Source organism: Ctenopharyngodon idella, mitochondrion (assembly GCF_019924925.1).
Source record: "Ctenopharyngodon idella mitochondrion, complete genome".
Classification (NCBI taxonomy): Eukaryota; Metazoa; Chordata; class Actinopteri; order Cypriniformes; family Xenocyprididae; genus Ctenopharyngodon; species Ctenopharyngodon idella.
The window spans coordinates 2,104-16,080 of NC_010288.1; the positions used below are offsets into that span (position 1 = coordinate 2,104).

Consider the following 13,977-nt stretch of genomic DNA (forward strand, 5'->3'; position numbering starts at 1 on the left):
TTTGACCGTGCAAAGGTAGCGCAATCACTTGTCTTTTAAATAGAGACCTGTATGAATGGCTAAACGAGGGCTTAACTGTCTCCCCCTTCAAGTCAGTGAAATTGATCTATCCGTGCAGAAGCGGGTATAACCATACAAGACGAGAAGACCCTTTGGAGCTTAAGGTACAAAATTCAATCACGTTAAGCAACTCAATAAAAAGCAAGAACTTAGTGAAAAATGAAATTTTACCTTCGGTTGGGGCGACCACGGAGGAAAAACAAGCCTCCGAGTGGAATGGGCCAAATCCCTAAAACTAAGAGAAACATCTCTAAGCCACAGAACATCTGACCAAAAATGATCCGGCTAATAAGTCGATCAACGAACCAAGTTACCCTAGGGATAACAGCGCAATCCTCTCCCAGAGTCCATATCGACGAGGGGGTTTACGACCTCGATGTTGGATCAGGACATCCTAATGGTGCAGCCGCTATTAAGGGTTCGTTTGTTCAACGATTAAAGTCCTACGTGATCTGAGTTCAGACCGGAGTAATCCAGGTCAGTTTCTATCTGTAACGCTACTTTTCCTAGTACGAAAGGATCGGAAAAGAGGGGCCCATACTTAAAGCACGCCCCACCCCTAATTAATGAAAACAAATAAATTAAATAAAGGGAGGGCCAAAACCCCAACCATCCGAAATAAGGACATACTGGGGTGGCAGAGCATGGTAAATTGCGAAAGGCCTAAGCCCTTTAAACCAGAGGTTCAAATCCTCTTCCCAGTTTATGCTAAACACTCTAATAAACCACCTAATTAACCCCCTAGCCTACATCGTACCCGTTCTATTAGCAGTAGCTTTTCTAACCCTAATTGAACGTAAAGTACTAGGATATATACAATTACGAAAAGGACCAAATGTAGTAGGACCATACGGACTTTTACAACCCATTGCCGACGGAGTAAAATTATTTATTAAAGAACCAGTCCGCCCCTCTACATCCTCTCCATTTTTATTCTTAGCTACTCCTATCCTTGCACTAACCCTGGCAATAACACTATGAGCGCCCATACCTATACCTTACCCAGTAATTGACCTCAACTTAGGAGTTCTATTTATCTTAGCCCTATCAAGCCTCGCAGTATATTCTATTCTTGGATCAGGGTGAGCATCAAATTCAAAATACGCATTAATTGGGGCCTTACGGGCAGTAGCTCAAACAATTTCATATGAAGTAAGCCTTGGACTAATTCTTCTATCAGTAATTATTTTCTCAGGAGGATATACTCTACAAACATTCAGCACAGCCCAAGAAAGCATTTGATTATTAGCCCCCGCCTGACCATTAGCTGCAATATGATATATTTCAACCTTAGCAGAAACAAATCGAGCACCCTTTGACCTAACAGAAGGAGAGTCAGAATTAGTTTCAGGCTTCAACGTAGAATATGCAGGAGGGCCCTTCGCCCTGTTTTTTCTAGCCGAATATGCAAATATCCTACTAATAAATACCTTTTCAGCTGTTTTATTCCTAGGAACATCACATATTCACCATATTCCAGAACTAACAACAATTAGCCTCATAACCAAAGCTGCATTATTATCTATTGTATTCTTATGAGTACGAGCCTCATATCCGCGATTCCGATATGACCAACTCATACATCTCGTATGGAAAAATTTCCTTCCCCTAACACTAGCCCTAGTACTATGACACATTGCCCTACCAATTGCGCTAGCAGGCCTTCCCCCACAACTATAATTCAGGAACTGTGCCCGAATGCCTAGGGACCACTTTGATAGAGTGGCTTATAGGGGTTAAAATCCCCTCAGTTCTTAGAAAGAAGGGGATCGAACCCATGCCCAAGAGATCAAAACTCTTAGTGCTTCCTCTACACCACTTTCTAAGATGGGGTCAGCTAATTAAGCTTTCGGGCCCATACCCCGAACATGACGGTTAAAGTCCCTCCTCCATCAATGAACCCTTACGTACTCGCAATTCTACTATCCAGCCTAGGATTAGGAACTACCCTAACCTTTGCTAGCTCCCACTGATTACTAGCTTGAATAGGACTGGAAATCAATACCTTAGCAATCATTCCACTAATAGCCCAACACCACCACCCTCGTGCAGTAGAAGCTACCACAAAATATTTTTTAACTCAAGCCACTGCAGCAGCAATAATCATATTCGCAAGTACAACAAATGCCTGAATTACAGGAGAGTGAGATATAAATAATATATCAAACCCCCTTGCTAGCACAATAATCATCATTGCTTTAGCACTTAAAATTGGACTAGCACCAATACATTTCTGAATGCCAGAAGTTTTACAAGGACTAGACCTTCTAACAGGATTAATCTTATCAACCTGACAAAAACTTGCCCCATTTGCCCTAATTATCCAAACAGCCCAAGCCATCGACCCAATACTACTAACCGCCTTAGGAGTCACATCCACATTAGTTGGGGGATGAGGCGGACTAAATCAAACCCAGCTACGAAAAATCCTAGCCTACTCCTCAATTGCACACATGGGCTGAATAATTATTATTCTTCAATACGCCCCACAACTTACCCTAGTCGCCCTAGGAACATATATTTTCATAACATCCGCAGCATTCCTTACCCTAAAAACATCGTCCGCCACAAAAATCAACACTCTTACAATAACCTGATCAAAAAGCCCAACCCTAACAGCAACCACAGCCCTACTACTACTTTCACTAGGAGGCTTACCGCCATTAACAGGATTTATACCAAAATGACTAATTCTACAAGAATTAGCAAAACAAAGTCTCCCCATCACCGCTACAATCATAGCCCTAGCTGCTTTGTTAAGCTTATACTTCTACCTCCGCCTCTGCTACGCAATAACATTAACAATTTCCCCCAACACAACCAACTCAATCGCCCCTTGACGAACCCAAACAACTCAATCCTCCCTCCCATTAGCCCTGTCTACTTCAATCGCCCTAGGACTTCTACCTATAACCCCAGCCATCCTAATACTAACCACCTAGGGACTTAGGATAACATCAGACCAAGAGCCTTCAAAGCTCTAAGCAGAAGTGAAAATCTTCTAGTCCCTGATAAGACCTACAAGAGTCTATCTTGCATTTTCTAATTGCAAATCAAATGTTTTTATTAAACTAAGGCCTTACTAGATGGGAAGGCCTCGATCCTACAAACTCTTAGTTAACAGCTAAGCGCTCAAGCCAGCGAGCATCCATCTACTTTTCCCGCCTCCAGCCTGATAAGGCGGGAAAAGCCCCGGCAGACTATTAATCTACGTCTCTGGATTTGCAATCCAACATGTTTCTCCACCACGGGGCTGTGATAGGAAGAGGACTCAAACCTCTGTCTTCGGGGCTACAACCCACCGCCTAAACGCTCGGCTACCCTACCTGTGGCAATTACGCGCTGATTCTTTTCTACAAACCACAAAGACATTGGTACCCTCTATCTTGTATTTGGTGCCTGAGCCGGAATAGTGGGAACCGCTCTAAGCCTTCTCATTCGAGCCGAACTAAGCCAACCCGGATCACTTCTGGGCGATGATCAAATTTATAATGTTATTGTCACTGCCCATGCCTTCGTAATAATTTTCTTTATAGTAATACCAATTCTTATTGGAGGGTTTGGAAATTGACTCGTACCATTAATAATTGGAGCACCCGACATAGCATTCCCACGAATAAACAACAAGAGTTTCTGACTTCTACCCCCCTCTTTCCTCCTACTATTAGCCTCTTCTGGTGTTGAGGCCGGAGCTGGAACAGGGTGAACAGTTTACCCACCACTCGCAGGCAATCTTGCCCATGCAGGAGCATCCGTAGACCTAACAATTTTCTCACTCCACCTGGCAGGTGTGTCATCAATTTTAGGGGCAATTAATTTTATTACTACAACCATTAACATGAAACCACCAGCCATCTCCCAATACCAAACACCTCTCTTCGTTTGAGCTGTACTTGTAACAGCTGTACTCCTTCTTCTATCTCTACCAGTTCTAGCCGCCGGAATTACAATACTCCTAACAGACCGTAATCTTAACACTACATTCTTTGACCCGGCGGGAGGAGGAGACCCAATTCTTTATCAACACTTATTCTGATTCTTTGGTCACCCGGAAGTTTATATTCTTATTTTACCCGGATTTGGAATCATTTCACATGTTGTAGCCTACTATGCAGGTAAAAAAGAACCATTCGGTTATATAGGAATAGTCTGAGCTATAATGGCTATTGGTCTTCTAGGGTTTATTGTATGAGCCCACCATATGTTTACTGTTGGGATAGACGTAGACACTCGTGCATATTTTACATCCGCAACGATAATTATTGCTATCCCAACAGGTGTAAAAGTATTTAGCTGACTAGCCACACTCCACGGAGGATCTATTAAATGAGAAACGCCCATGCTATGAGCTTTAGGATTTATTTTCCTTTTCACAGTGGGTGGATTAACAGGAATTGTCCTAGCCAATTCATCACTTGACATCGTCCTTCACGACACATATTATGTAGTCGCACACTTCCACTATGTACTATCAATAGGTGCCGTATTTGCCATCATGGCAGCCTTTGTTCACTGATTCCCTCTGTTTACAGGATATACTTTAAACGACACCTGAACAAAAATCCACTTTGGAGTAATGTTCATCGGTGTAAACCTCACATTCTTCCCGCAACACTTCCTAGGCCTAGCAGGAATGCCACGACGATACTCCGACTATCCGGACGCCTACGCCCTATGAAACACAGTATCATCTATCGGATCACTTATCTCCTTAGTAGCAGTAATTATATTCCTATTTATCCTATGAGAAGCCTTCGCCGCTAAACGAGAAGTTTCCTCAGTAGAACTAACTATGACAAACGCAGAATGACTTCATGGCTGCCCTCCACCATACCACACATTTGAGGAACCAGCATTTGTCCAAGTTCAATCAAACTAACGAGAAAGGAAGGAATTGAACCCCCATATACTGGTTTCAAGCCAGTCACATAACCACTCTGTCACTTTCTTCTAAAGACATTAGTAAAATACGCAAATTACATCACCTTGTCGAGGTGAAATTGCAGGTTAAATCCCTGTATGTCTTAAGCTTTAAAGCTTAATGGCACATCCCACGCAACTAGGATTCCAAGACGCGGCATCACCCGTTATAGAAGAACTTCTTCACTTCCATGACCATGCTCTAATAATCGTATTTTTAATTAGCACTTTAGTACTTTATATTATTATTGCAATGGTTTCAACCAAACTCACTAACAAATATATCCTAGACTCCCAAGAAATCGAAATTGTATGAACTATTTTACCAGCTGTCATTCTAGTTTTGATTGCTCTGCCATCCCTTCGAATTTTATATCTTATAGACGAAATTAACGACCCCCATCTAACAATCAAAGCCATAGGACATCAATGATACTGAAGTTATGAATATACAGACTACGAAGATTTAGGCTTTGACTCCTACATAATCCCAACCCAAGATCTTACACCCGGCCAGTTCCGACTCCTAGAAACAGATCACCGAATAGTAGTCCCTATAGAATCACCAGTTCGTGTCCTAGTATCTGCCGAAGATGTATTACATTCCTGAGCTGTCCCATCTCTAGGTGTAAAAATAGACGCAGTGCCAGGACGACTAAATCAAGCCGCCTTCATTGCCTCACGCCCAGGTGTATTCTACGGACAGTGCTCTGAAATTTGCGGAGCAAACCACAGCTTTATGCCCATCGTAGTTGAAGCAGTTCCACTAGAACACTTCGAGAGCTGATCCTCACTAATACTAGAAGACGCCTCACTAGAAAGCTAATTATTGGACAAAGCGTTGGCCTTTTAAGCCAAAGTTTGGTGACTACCGACCACCTCTAGTGAAATGCCTCAACTAAACCCAAACCCCTGATTTGCAATCCTAGTATTCTCATGAATCGTTTTTCTTACCATCATCCCAACCAAAATCTTAAATCACACCACGCCAAATGAACTAACCCCAATAAGTGAAGAGAAACACAAAACAGAGCCCTGAGACTGACCATGATAGTAAGCTTTTTTGATCAATTCGCAAGCCCATCCTTCCTTGGAATTCCACTTATTGCTATTGCAATCGCACTACCATGAGTTCTTTTCCCAACTCCACCATCCCGATGAATTAACAACCGACTTGTTACCGTCCAAACATGATTTATTAACCGATTTACTAATCAACTAATGATACCTCTAAATGTGGGAGGACATAAATGAGCACTTTTATTGGCCTCATTAATAGTATTCCTTATTACCATTAATATGTTAGGCCTTCTTCCATATACTTTCACACCCACAACACAACTATCACTAAACATAGGATTTGCAGTTCCATTATGACTTGCCACCGTAATTATTGGAATGCGGAATCAACCAACAGTTGCCCTCGGACACCTCCTGCCAGAAGGAACACCCATCCCCCTAATCCCCGTACTAATTATTATCGAAACAATTAGCCTATTTATTCGCCCATTAGCCTTAGGTGTACGACTTACAGCTAATTTAACTGCAGGCCACTTATTAATTCAACTCATCGCCACAGCTGTATTTGTTCTACTACCAATAATACCAACAGTAGCAATCTTAACCGCCACCGTTCTCTTCCTTTTAACACTCCTAGAAGTTGCAGTAGCAATAATTCAAGCTTACGTATTTGTACTACTCCTAAGTCTCTATCTACAAGAAAACGTTTAATGGCCCACCAAGCACATGCATATCATATGGTTGATCCAAGCCCATGACCACTAACCGGAGCCGTCGGTGCTCTATTAATAACATCCGGCCTAGCAATCTGGTTCCACTTCCACTCAACAACACTAATAACCCTTGGAATAATTCTCCTACTTCTTACAATATTTCAATGATGACGTGACATTATCCGAGAAGGGACCTTCCAAGGTCACCACACACCGCCAGTACAAAAAGGACTACGTTATGGAATGATCCTATTTATTACTTCAGAAGTATTTTTCTTCTTAGGATTTTTCTGAGCTTTCTACCATTCAAGTCTAGCACCAACACCAGAACTCGGAGGATGCTGACCCCCAACAGGAATTATTCCCCTAGACCCTTTTGAGGTCCCTCTTCTTAATACAGCTGTGCTACTAGCATCAGGGGTAACAGTTACATGAGCCCACCACAGCATCATAGAAGGCGAACGAAAACAGGCCATCCAATCTCTCGCACTTACAATTCTACTGGGATTCTATTTCACTGCCCTCCAAGCTATAGAATATTACGAAGCACCATTTACAATTGCAGATGGGGTATACGGCTCTACATTCTTCGTAGCCACAGGATTCCACGGACTACACGTCATTATTGGATCAACCTTCCTAGCTGTTTGCCTTCTCCGTCAAATCCAATACCACTTTACATCCGAACATCATTTCGGCTTTGAGGCCGCCGCCTGATATTGACACTTTGTTGACGTAGTGTGACTATTCCTTTACGTATCCATCTATTGATGAGGCTCATAATCTTTCTAGTATTAAAGTTAGTACAAGTGACTTCCAATCATTTAGTCTTGGTTAAACCCCAAGGAAAGATAATGAATTTAATCACAACCATCCTAATCATCACAGTAGCCCTATCTTCAATCCTGGCAATCGTGTCTTTCTGATTACCACAAATAAACCCGGACGCAGAAAAACTATCTCCATATGAGTGCGGATTTGATCCACTCGGATCTGCTCGACTGCCTTTCTCACTACGATTCTTCCTGGTAGCAATCCTATTCCTCTTATTCGACCTAGAAATTGCCCTCCTTCTTCCCCTGCCCTGAGGAGACCAACTCCACAACCCTACCGGAACATTCTTCTGAGCCACCACAGTTCTAATCCTGCTAACACTAGGACTAATCTACGAATGAACCCAAGGTGGTCTAGAATGAGCAGAATAGGGAGTTAGTCCAAAACAAGACCTCTGATTTCGGCTCAGAAAATTATGGTTTAAGTCCATAACCCCCTTATGACACCAGTACATTTTAGCTTTAGCTCAGCATTCATCTTAGGACTAATGGGATTAGCATTCCATCGCACCCATTTACTCTCCGCACTTCTCTGCTTGGAGGGAATAATACTATCCCTATTTATTGCATTAGCCCTATGGGCTTTACAGTTTGAATCAACAAGCTTCTCCGCAGCCCCAATATTGTTACTAGCTTTCTCCGCCTGCGAAGCAAGTACGGGCCTCGCACTCCTAGTAGCCACAGCCCGAACCCACGGAACCGACCGCCTACAAAACCTTAATCTCCTGCAATGTTAAAAGTACTAATTCCTACCATTATATTATTCCCAACAATCTGATTAACTTCCCCCAAATGACTATGAACAACCACAACCACACATAGCCTCCTAATTGCCCTTATTAGCCTCACATGATTAAAATGAACATCAGAAACCGGATGGACTATATCCAATTCATATTTAGCCACAGATCCACTATCAACCCCTCTCTTAGTTCTGACATGCTGACTTCTCCCACTAATAATTCTAGCTAGCCAAAACCACATTAACCCTGAGCCAATTAGCCGACAACGCTTATATATTACACTTCTTGCCTCACTACAAATATTCCTAATTATAGCATTCGGTGCCACCGAAATCATTATATTCTATATCATATTTGAAGCCACGCTCATCCCCACCCTTATCATCATCACTCGATGAGGAAATCAAGCCGAGCGCCTTAATGCAGGGACCTATTTTCTATTCTACACCTTAGCAGGGTCTCTACCACTACTAGTGGCTCTACTCCTACTCCAACAATCTACAGGAACCTTATCCATGTTAGTAATTCAATACTCACAACCACTACTCCTAGACTCTTGAGGCCATAAAATCTGATGAGCCGGCTGCTTAATCGCATTCCTAGTAAAAATACCGCTATATGGAGTACATCTCTGACTACCAAAAGCACACGTTGAAGCCCCAGTCGCAGGATCCATAGTACTAGCAGCAGTACTATTAAAACTAGGAGGATACGGAATAATACGAATAATAATTATGCTGGACCCACTGTCCAAAGAACTAGTATATCCATTTATTATTCTCGCACTATGAGGCATTATCATAACAGGATCAATTTGCCTTCGACAAACAGATCTCAAATCCTTAATTGCTTACTCATCTGTAAGTCACATAGGACTTGTAGCAGGGGGAATCCTAATTCAAACCCCATGAGGATTTTCAGGAGCTATTATTTTAATAATTGCCCACGGACTAGTATCTTCAATATTATTCTGTTTAGCCAACACAGCCTATGAACGAACCCACAGTCGAACCATAATTCTAGCTCGGGGCTTACAAATAATCTTCCCACTAACAGCAGTCTGATGATTCATTGCTAATCTGGCCAACCTAGCACTACCTCCACTGCCTAACCTAATAGGAGAACTCATAATCATCACGACATTATTTAACTGATCACCATGAACCATCGCACTTACAGGGGCAGGAACACTAATTACAGCGGGCTACTCCCTGTACATATTCCTAATAACTCAACGAGGTCCAACACCAATTCACATCACCAAACTTCCACCATTCCACACCCGAGAACACTTATTAATAGCCCTTCACCTGATTCCAGTAATTCTCCTCGTGGCAAAGCCAGAACTCATGTGAGGCTGATGTTACTAGTAAGTATAGTTTAACCAAAATATTAGATTGTGATTCTAAAAACAGGAGTTAAAATCTCCTTACTCACCAAGGAAGGACAGAAATCAATAAGTACTGCTAATCCTTATGTACCGCGGTTAAAATCCGCGGCTTCCTCACGCTTCTGAAGGATAACAGTTCATCCATTGGTCTTAGGAACCAAAAACTCTTGGTGCAAATCCAAGTGGAAGCTATGAATTCAACAACCTTAATTATATCGTCCTCATTTATTCTAGTTCTTACAATCCTTATATTTCCGCTACTAACAACATTAAACCCAAAACCACAAAAACCAGAGTGAGCAGGTACACACGTTAAAACCGCCGTCAGCACTGCATTCTTCATTAGCCTCCTTCCACTTATAATCTTTTTAGACCAGGGAATAGAAAGCATTACTACAAACTGACATTGAATAAACACACACATATTTGACACAAACATCAGCTTTAAATTTGACCATTACTCTCTCATCTTTACCCCAATTGCCCTTTACGTCACCTGATCCATTCTAGAATTTGCACTATGGTACATACACTCTGACCCCAACATAAACCGATTTTTTAAATATCTTCTCCTATTCCTAGTAGCTATAATCACTCTAGTCACAGCTAATAATATATTCCAATTATTTATTGGCTGAGAGGGAGTTGGAATTATGTCATTCTTACTAATTGGGTGGTGATACGGACGAGCAGATGCCAATACAGCAGCCCTCCAAGCCGTCATCTACAACCGAGTAGGAGACATCGGACTAATCTTAAGCATAGCATGATTTGCAATAAACCTTAACTCCTGAGAAATCCAACAAATCTTCTTCCTATCAAAAAACTTCGACATGACAATTCCTCTAATCGGACTAATCCTTGCGGCAACAGGAAAATCGGCCCAATTTGGCCTACATCCCTGACTCCCTTCTGCCATGGAGGGCCCTACACCAGTATCTGCCCTATTACACTCCAGCACTATGGTTGTTGCAGGAATCTTCCTATTAATCCGCCTTCACCCCCTTATAGAAAACAACAACCTAGCACTGACAATCTGTCTCTGCTTAGGGGCACTCACTACATTATTTACAGCCACCTGCGCCTTAACTCAAAATGATATCAAAAAAATTGTAGCTTTCTCAACATCTAGTCAACTAGGACTAATAATAGTCACAATTGGACTAAACCAACCACAACTAGCATTCCTCCACATTTGCACGCACGCATTCTTTAAGGCCATATTATTCTTATGTTCCGGATCAATTATCCACAGCCTAAACGATGAACAAGACATCCGAAAAATAGGAGGTCTTCACAACCTGATACCTGCCACCTCGACCTACCTTACAATCGGCAGCCTAGCATTAACAGGAACCCCATTCCTAGCCGGATTCTTCTCAAAAGATGCCATCATCGAAGCCCTAAACACCTCTTACCTTAACGCCTGAGCCCTAACCCTTACATTAATTGCCACATCATTCACCGCAGTTTATAGTTTTCGAGTAGTATTCTTCGTAACCATGGGATCCCCTCGATTTTTACCACTATCCCCTATTAATGAAAACAATCCACTAGTAATTAACCCCATTAAACGACTTGCCTGAGGAAGTATTATTGCAGGACTTATTATTACCTCTAATTTTCTACCCTCAAAAACACCTATCATAACAATACCAACTACTCTAAAACTAGCCGCCCTCATAGTAACAATCGCCGGACTTTTAGTAGCCATAGAACTTACAGCAATAACCAACAAGCAAATCAAAATTACCCCCACAATCCCCATACATCATTTCTCAAACATACTTGGATATTTCCCCGCAGTAATTCATCGACTTCCCCCTAAACTCAACCTAATCCTAGGACAGTCAATTGCCACCAAATTCGACCAAACATGACTAGAAATCACAGGACCAAAAGGATTAACACTAACCCAAATAACAATATCAAAAATTACAAGTGATATCCAACGAGGCATAATCAAAACCTACTTAACTATCTTCCTTCTAACCCTAACCCTGGCCATCCTTTTAACTCTTATTTAAACAGCCCGAAGGGTACCACGACTTAAACCTCGAGTAAGCTCCAGCACCACAAGTAGAGTTAAAAGCAATACTCATGCACAAATAACCAGCATTGCCCCACCAAAAGAATATATAACAGCCACACCACTTACATCACCACGCAGCATAGAAAACTCTTTCAACCCATCAACAACCATTCAAGAACCTTCATATCACCCCCCTCAAAACAAGCCAGCTGCTAACACAACACCCAACAAATACACTAATACATATCCAACCACAGAACGACTTCCTCAAGCTTCCGGAAAAGGCTCAGCAGCTAAAGCCGCTGAATAAGCAAACACCACAAGCATCCCCCCTAAATAAATCAAAAAGAGAACCAAAGACAAAAAAGAGCCCCCATAACCAACTAAAATTCCACACCCAACCCCCGCTGCTACCACTAAACCTAAAGCAGCAAAATAAGGCGTAGGATTAGAAGCAACAGCAATTAAACCCACAACTAAAGCTATCAATAACAAAAACATAAAATAAGTCATAATTCTTGCTCGGATTTTAACCGAGACCAGGGACTTGAAGAAACACCGTTGTTGTTCACTACAAGAACAATAATGGCAAGCCTACGAAAAACCCACCCACTAATAAAAATCGCCAACGACGCGCTAGTCGATCTTCCCACACCATCTAATATCTCTGCATGATGAAACTTTGGATCCCTTCTAGGATTATGCTTAATTACTCAAATCCTAACCGGACTGTTCTTAGCCATGCATTACACTTCTGACATCTCAACCGCATTCTCATCAGTAGTCCACATTTGCCGGGACGTCAATTACGGCTGACTTATCCGCAACCTACACGCCAACGGGGCATCATTCTTTTTTATCTGTATTTATATACACATTGCTCGCGGCCTATACTATGGATCCTACCTTTACAAAGAAACCTGAAATATTGGAGTAGTCCTACTCCTATTAGTTATAATAACGGCCTTCGTTGGCTACGTCCTCCCATGAGGACAAATATCTTTTTGAGGCGCTACCGTAATTACAAACCTACTATCAGCAGTCCCCTACATAGGAGATACTCTCGTCCAATGAATTTGAGGTGGCTTCTCAGTAGATAATGCAACACTAACACGATTTTTCGCATTCCATTTCCTATTACCATTCATCGTCGCCGCCGCAACCCTCCTACACCTACTCTTCCTGCACGAAACAGGATCAAATAACCCAATCGGACTAAACTCCGACGCAGATAAAATTTCCTTCCACCCATACTTTTCATACAAAGATCTTTTAGGATTTGTAATAATATTATTAGCTCTCACATCATTAGCACTATTTTCCCCAAATCTACTAGGAGACCCAGAAAACTTCACCCCAGCAAACCCACTAGTTACCCCTCCACACATTAAACCAGAATGATACTTCCTATTTGCCTACGCCATCCTACGATCTATTCCAAACAAACTAGGAGGGGTCCTTGCACTATTATTTTCCATCCTAGTACTAATAGTAGTGCCAATCTTACACACCTCAAAACAACGAGGACTAACATTCCGCCCAATCACCCAATTCCTATTCTGAACCTTAGTAGCAGACATGATTATTCTGACATGAATTGGAGGCATACCCGTAGAACATCCATATGTCATTATTGGACAAATTGCATCAGTCCTTTATTTCGCATTATTCCTCATTTTAACCCCACTAGCAGGGTGATTAGAAAATAAAGCACTAAAATGAGCTTGCCCTAGTAGCTTAGCCTAAAAGCATCGGTCTTGTAATCCGAAGATCGGAGGTTAAATTCCTCCCTAGCGCCCAGAAAAGGGAGATTTTAACTCCCACCCCTGGCTCCCAAAGCCAGAATTCTAAATTAAACTATCTTCTGATAGTAACCTATATGGTTTAGTACATAATATGTATTATATTACATAATGCATTAGTCCATATATATGTATTATCACCATTAACTTATTTTAACCATAAAGCAAGTACTAACGTTCAAGACGTACATAAACCAAAAATTTAAAATTCACAAATAATTTATTTCAACCTGGAAAATAGATTATTCCCCATAACTGGTCCTCAAATTTTTCCTTGAAATAACCAACTAACATTTAATTAGACTATATTAATGTAGTAAGAGACCACCAACCAGTTTATATAAAGGTATTATATTCATGATAGAATCAGGGACAAATATTGTGAGGGTAGCACAAAATGAACTATTCCTTGCATCTGGTTCCTATTTCAGGAACATAACTGTAAAATTCCACCCTCGGATAAT

The 13,977-nt window shown here is 41.6% G+C and overlaps 13 protein-coding genes across 13 annotated transcripts, besides 22 other annotated features; 12 read left to right on the forward strand and 1 right to left on the reverse strand. All coding sequences in view use genetic code 2, as the record gives it.

The window, feature by feature from the left end:
* Window positions 1–687, forward strand: part of an rRNA (l-rRNA) that runs on past the window's edge.
* A 1-nt stretch (window position 688) lies between these two features.
* Window positions 689–764, forward strand: a tRNA (tRNA-Leu).
* A 1-nt stretch (window position 765) lies between these two features.
* ND1 (NADH dehydrogenase subunit 1) lies at window positions 766–1,740 on the forward strand. The gene has a single exon. It carries the CDS (start codon window positions 766–768, stop codon window positions 1,738–1,740), a length of 975 nt encoding a protein of 324 aa, YP_001654966.1.
* Window positions 1,741–1,744: 4 nt separating this feature from the next.
* Window positions 1,745–1,816, forward strand: a tRNA (tRNA-Ile).
* Window positions 1,815–1,885, reverse strand: a tRNA (tRNA-Gln).
* A 1-nt stretch (window position 1,886) lies between these two features.
* Window positions 1,887–1,955, forward strand: a tRNA (tRNA-Met).
* On the forward strand, window positions 1,956–3,000 carry ND2 (NADH dehydrogenase subunit 2). The gene has a single exon. A coding segment is annotated over exon 1 (1,045 nt).
* Window positions 3,001–3,071, forward strand: a tRNA (tRNA-Trp).
* A 1-nt stretch (window position 3,072) lies between these two features.
* Window positions 3,073–3,141, reverse strand: a tRNA (tRNA-Ala).
* A 1-nt stretch (window position 3,142) lies between these two features.
* Window positions 3,143–3,215, reverse strand: a tRNA (tRNA-Asn).
* A 32-nt stretch (window positions 3,216–3,247) lies between these two features.
* Window positions 3,248–3,315, reverse strand: a tRNA (tRNA-Cys).
* A 1-nt stretch (window position 3,316) lies between these two features.
* Window positions 3,317–3,387, reverse strand: a tRNA (tRNA-Tyr).
* Window position 3,388: 1 nt separating this feature from the next.
* On the forward strand, window positions 3,389–4,939 carry COX1 (cytochrome c oxidase subunit I). The gene has a single exon. The coding sequence runs from the start codon at window positions 3,389–3,391 to the stop codon at window positions 4,937–4,939; it is 1,551 nt and encodes a 516-aa protein (YP_001654968.1).
* Window positions 4,940–5,010, reverse strand: a tRNA (tRNA-Ser).
* A 3-nt stretch (window positions 5,011–5,013) lies between these two features.
* Window positions 5,014–5,087, forward strand: a tRNA (tRNA-Asp).
* Window positions 5,088–5,101: 14 nt separating this feature from the next.
* On the forward strand, window positions 5,102–5,792 carry COX2 (cytochrome c oxidase subunit II). Its single transcript has one exon. A coding segment is annotated over exon 1 (691 nt).
* Window positions 5,793–5,868, forward strand: a tRNA (tRNA-Lys).
* Window position 5,869: 1 nt separating this feature from the next.
* On the forward strand, window positions 5,870–6,034 carry ATP8 (ATP synthase F0 subunit 8). Its single transcript has one exon. The coding sequence runs from the start codon at window positions 5,870–5,872 to the stop codon at window positions 6,032–6,034; it is 165 nt and encodes a 54-aa protein (YP_001654970.1).
* ATP6 (ATP synthase F0 subunit 6) lies at window positions 6,028–6,711 on the forward strand. Its single transcript has one exon. It carries the CDS (start codon window positions 6,028–6,030, stop codon window positions 6,709–6,711), a length of 684 nt encoding a protein of 227 aa, YP_001654971.1.
* COX3 (cytochrome c oxidase subunit III) lies at window positions 6,711–7,495 on the forward strand. Its single transcript has one exon. A coding segment is annotated over exon 1 (785 nt).
* Window positions 7,496–7,567, forward strand: a tRNA (tRNA-Gly).
* On the forward strand, window positions 7,568–7,916 carry ND3 (NADH dehydrogenase subunit 3). Its single transcript has one exon. A coding segment is annotated over exon 1 (349 nt).
* Window positions 7,917–7,986, forward strand: a tRNA (tRNA-Arg).
* ND4L (NADH dehydrogenase subunit 4L) lies at window positions 7,987–8,283 on the forward strand. Its single transcript has one exon. The coding sequence runs from the start codon at window positions 7,987–7,989 to the stop codon at window positions 8,281–8,283; it is 297 nt and encodes a 98-aa protein (YP_001654974.1).
* On the forward strand, window positions 8,277–9,658 carry ND4 (NADH dehydrogenase subunit 4). The gene has a single exon. A coding segment is annotated over exon 1 (1,382 nt).
* Window positions 9,659–9,727, forward strand: a tRNA (tRNA-His).
* A 1-nt stretch (window position 9,728) lies between these two features.
* Window positions 9,729–9,795, forward strand: a tRNA (tRNA-Ser).
* A 2-nt stretch (window positions 9,796–9,797) lies between these two features.
* Window positions 9,798–9,870, forward strand: a tRNA (tRNA-Leu).
* ND5 (NADH dehydrogenase subunit 5) lies at window positions 9,871–11,706 on the forward strand. The gene has a single exon. The coding sequence runs from the start codon at window positions 9,871–9,873 to the stop codon at window positions 11,704–11,706; it is 1,836 nt and encodes a 611-aa protein (YP_001654976.1).
* On the reverse strand, window positions 11,703–12,224 carry ND6 (NADH dehydrogenase subunit 6). Its single transcript has one exon. It carries the CDS (start codon window positions 12,222–12,224, stop codon window positions 11,703–11,705), a length of 522 nt encoding a protein of 173 aa, YP_001654977.1.
* Window positions 12,225–12,292, reverse strand: a tRNA (tRNA-Glu).
* Window positions 12,293–12,296: 4 nt separating this feature from the next.
* On the forward strand, window positions 12,297–13,431 carry CYTB (cytochrome b). Its single transcript has one exon. A coding segment is annotated over exon 1 (1,135 nt).
* A 6-nt stretch (window positions 13,432–13,437) lies between these two features.
* Window positions 13,438–13,509, forward strand: a tRNA (tRNA-Thr).
* Window positions 13,509–13,578, reverse strand: a tRNA (tRNA-Pro).
* Window positions 13,579–13,977: part of a D loop (control region) that runs on past the window's edge.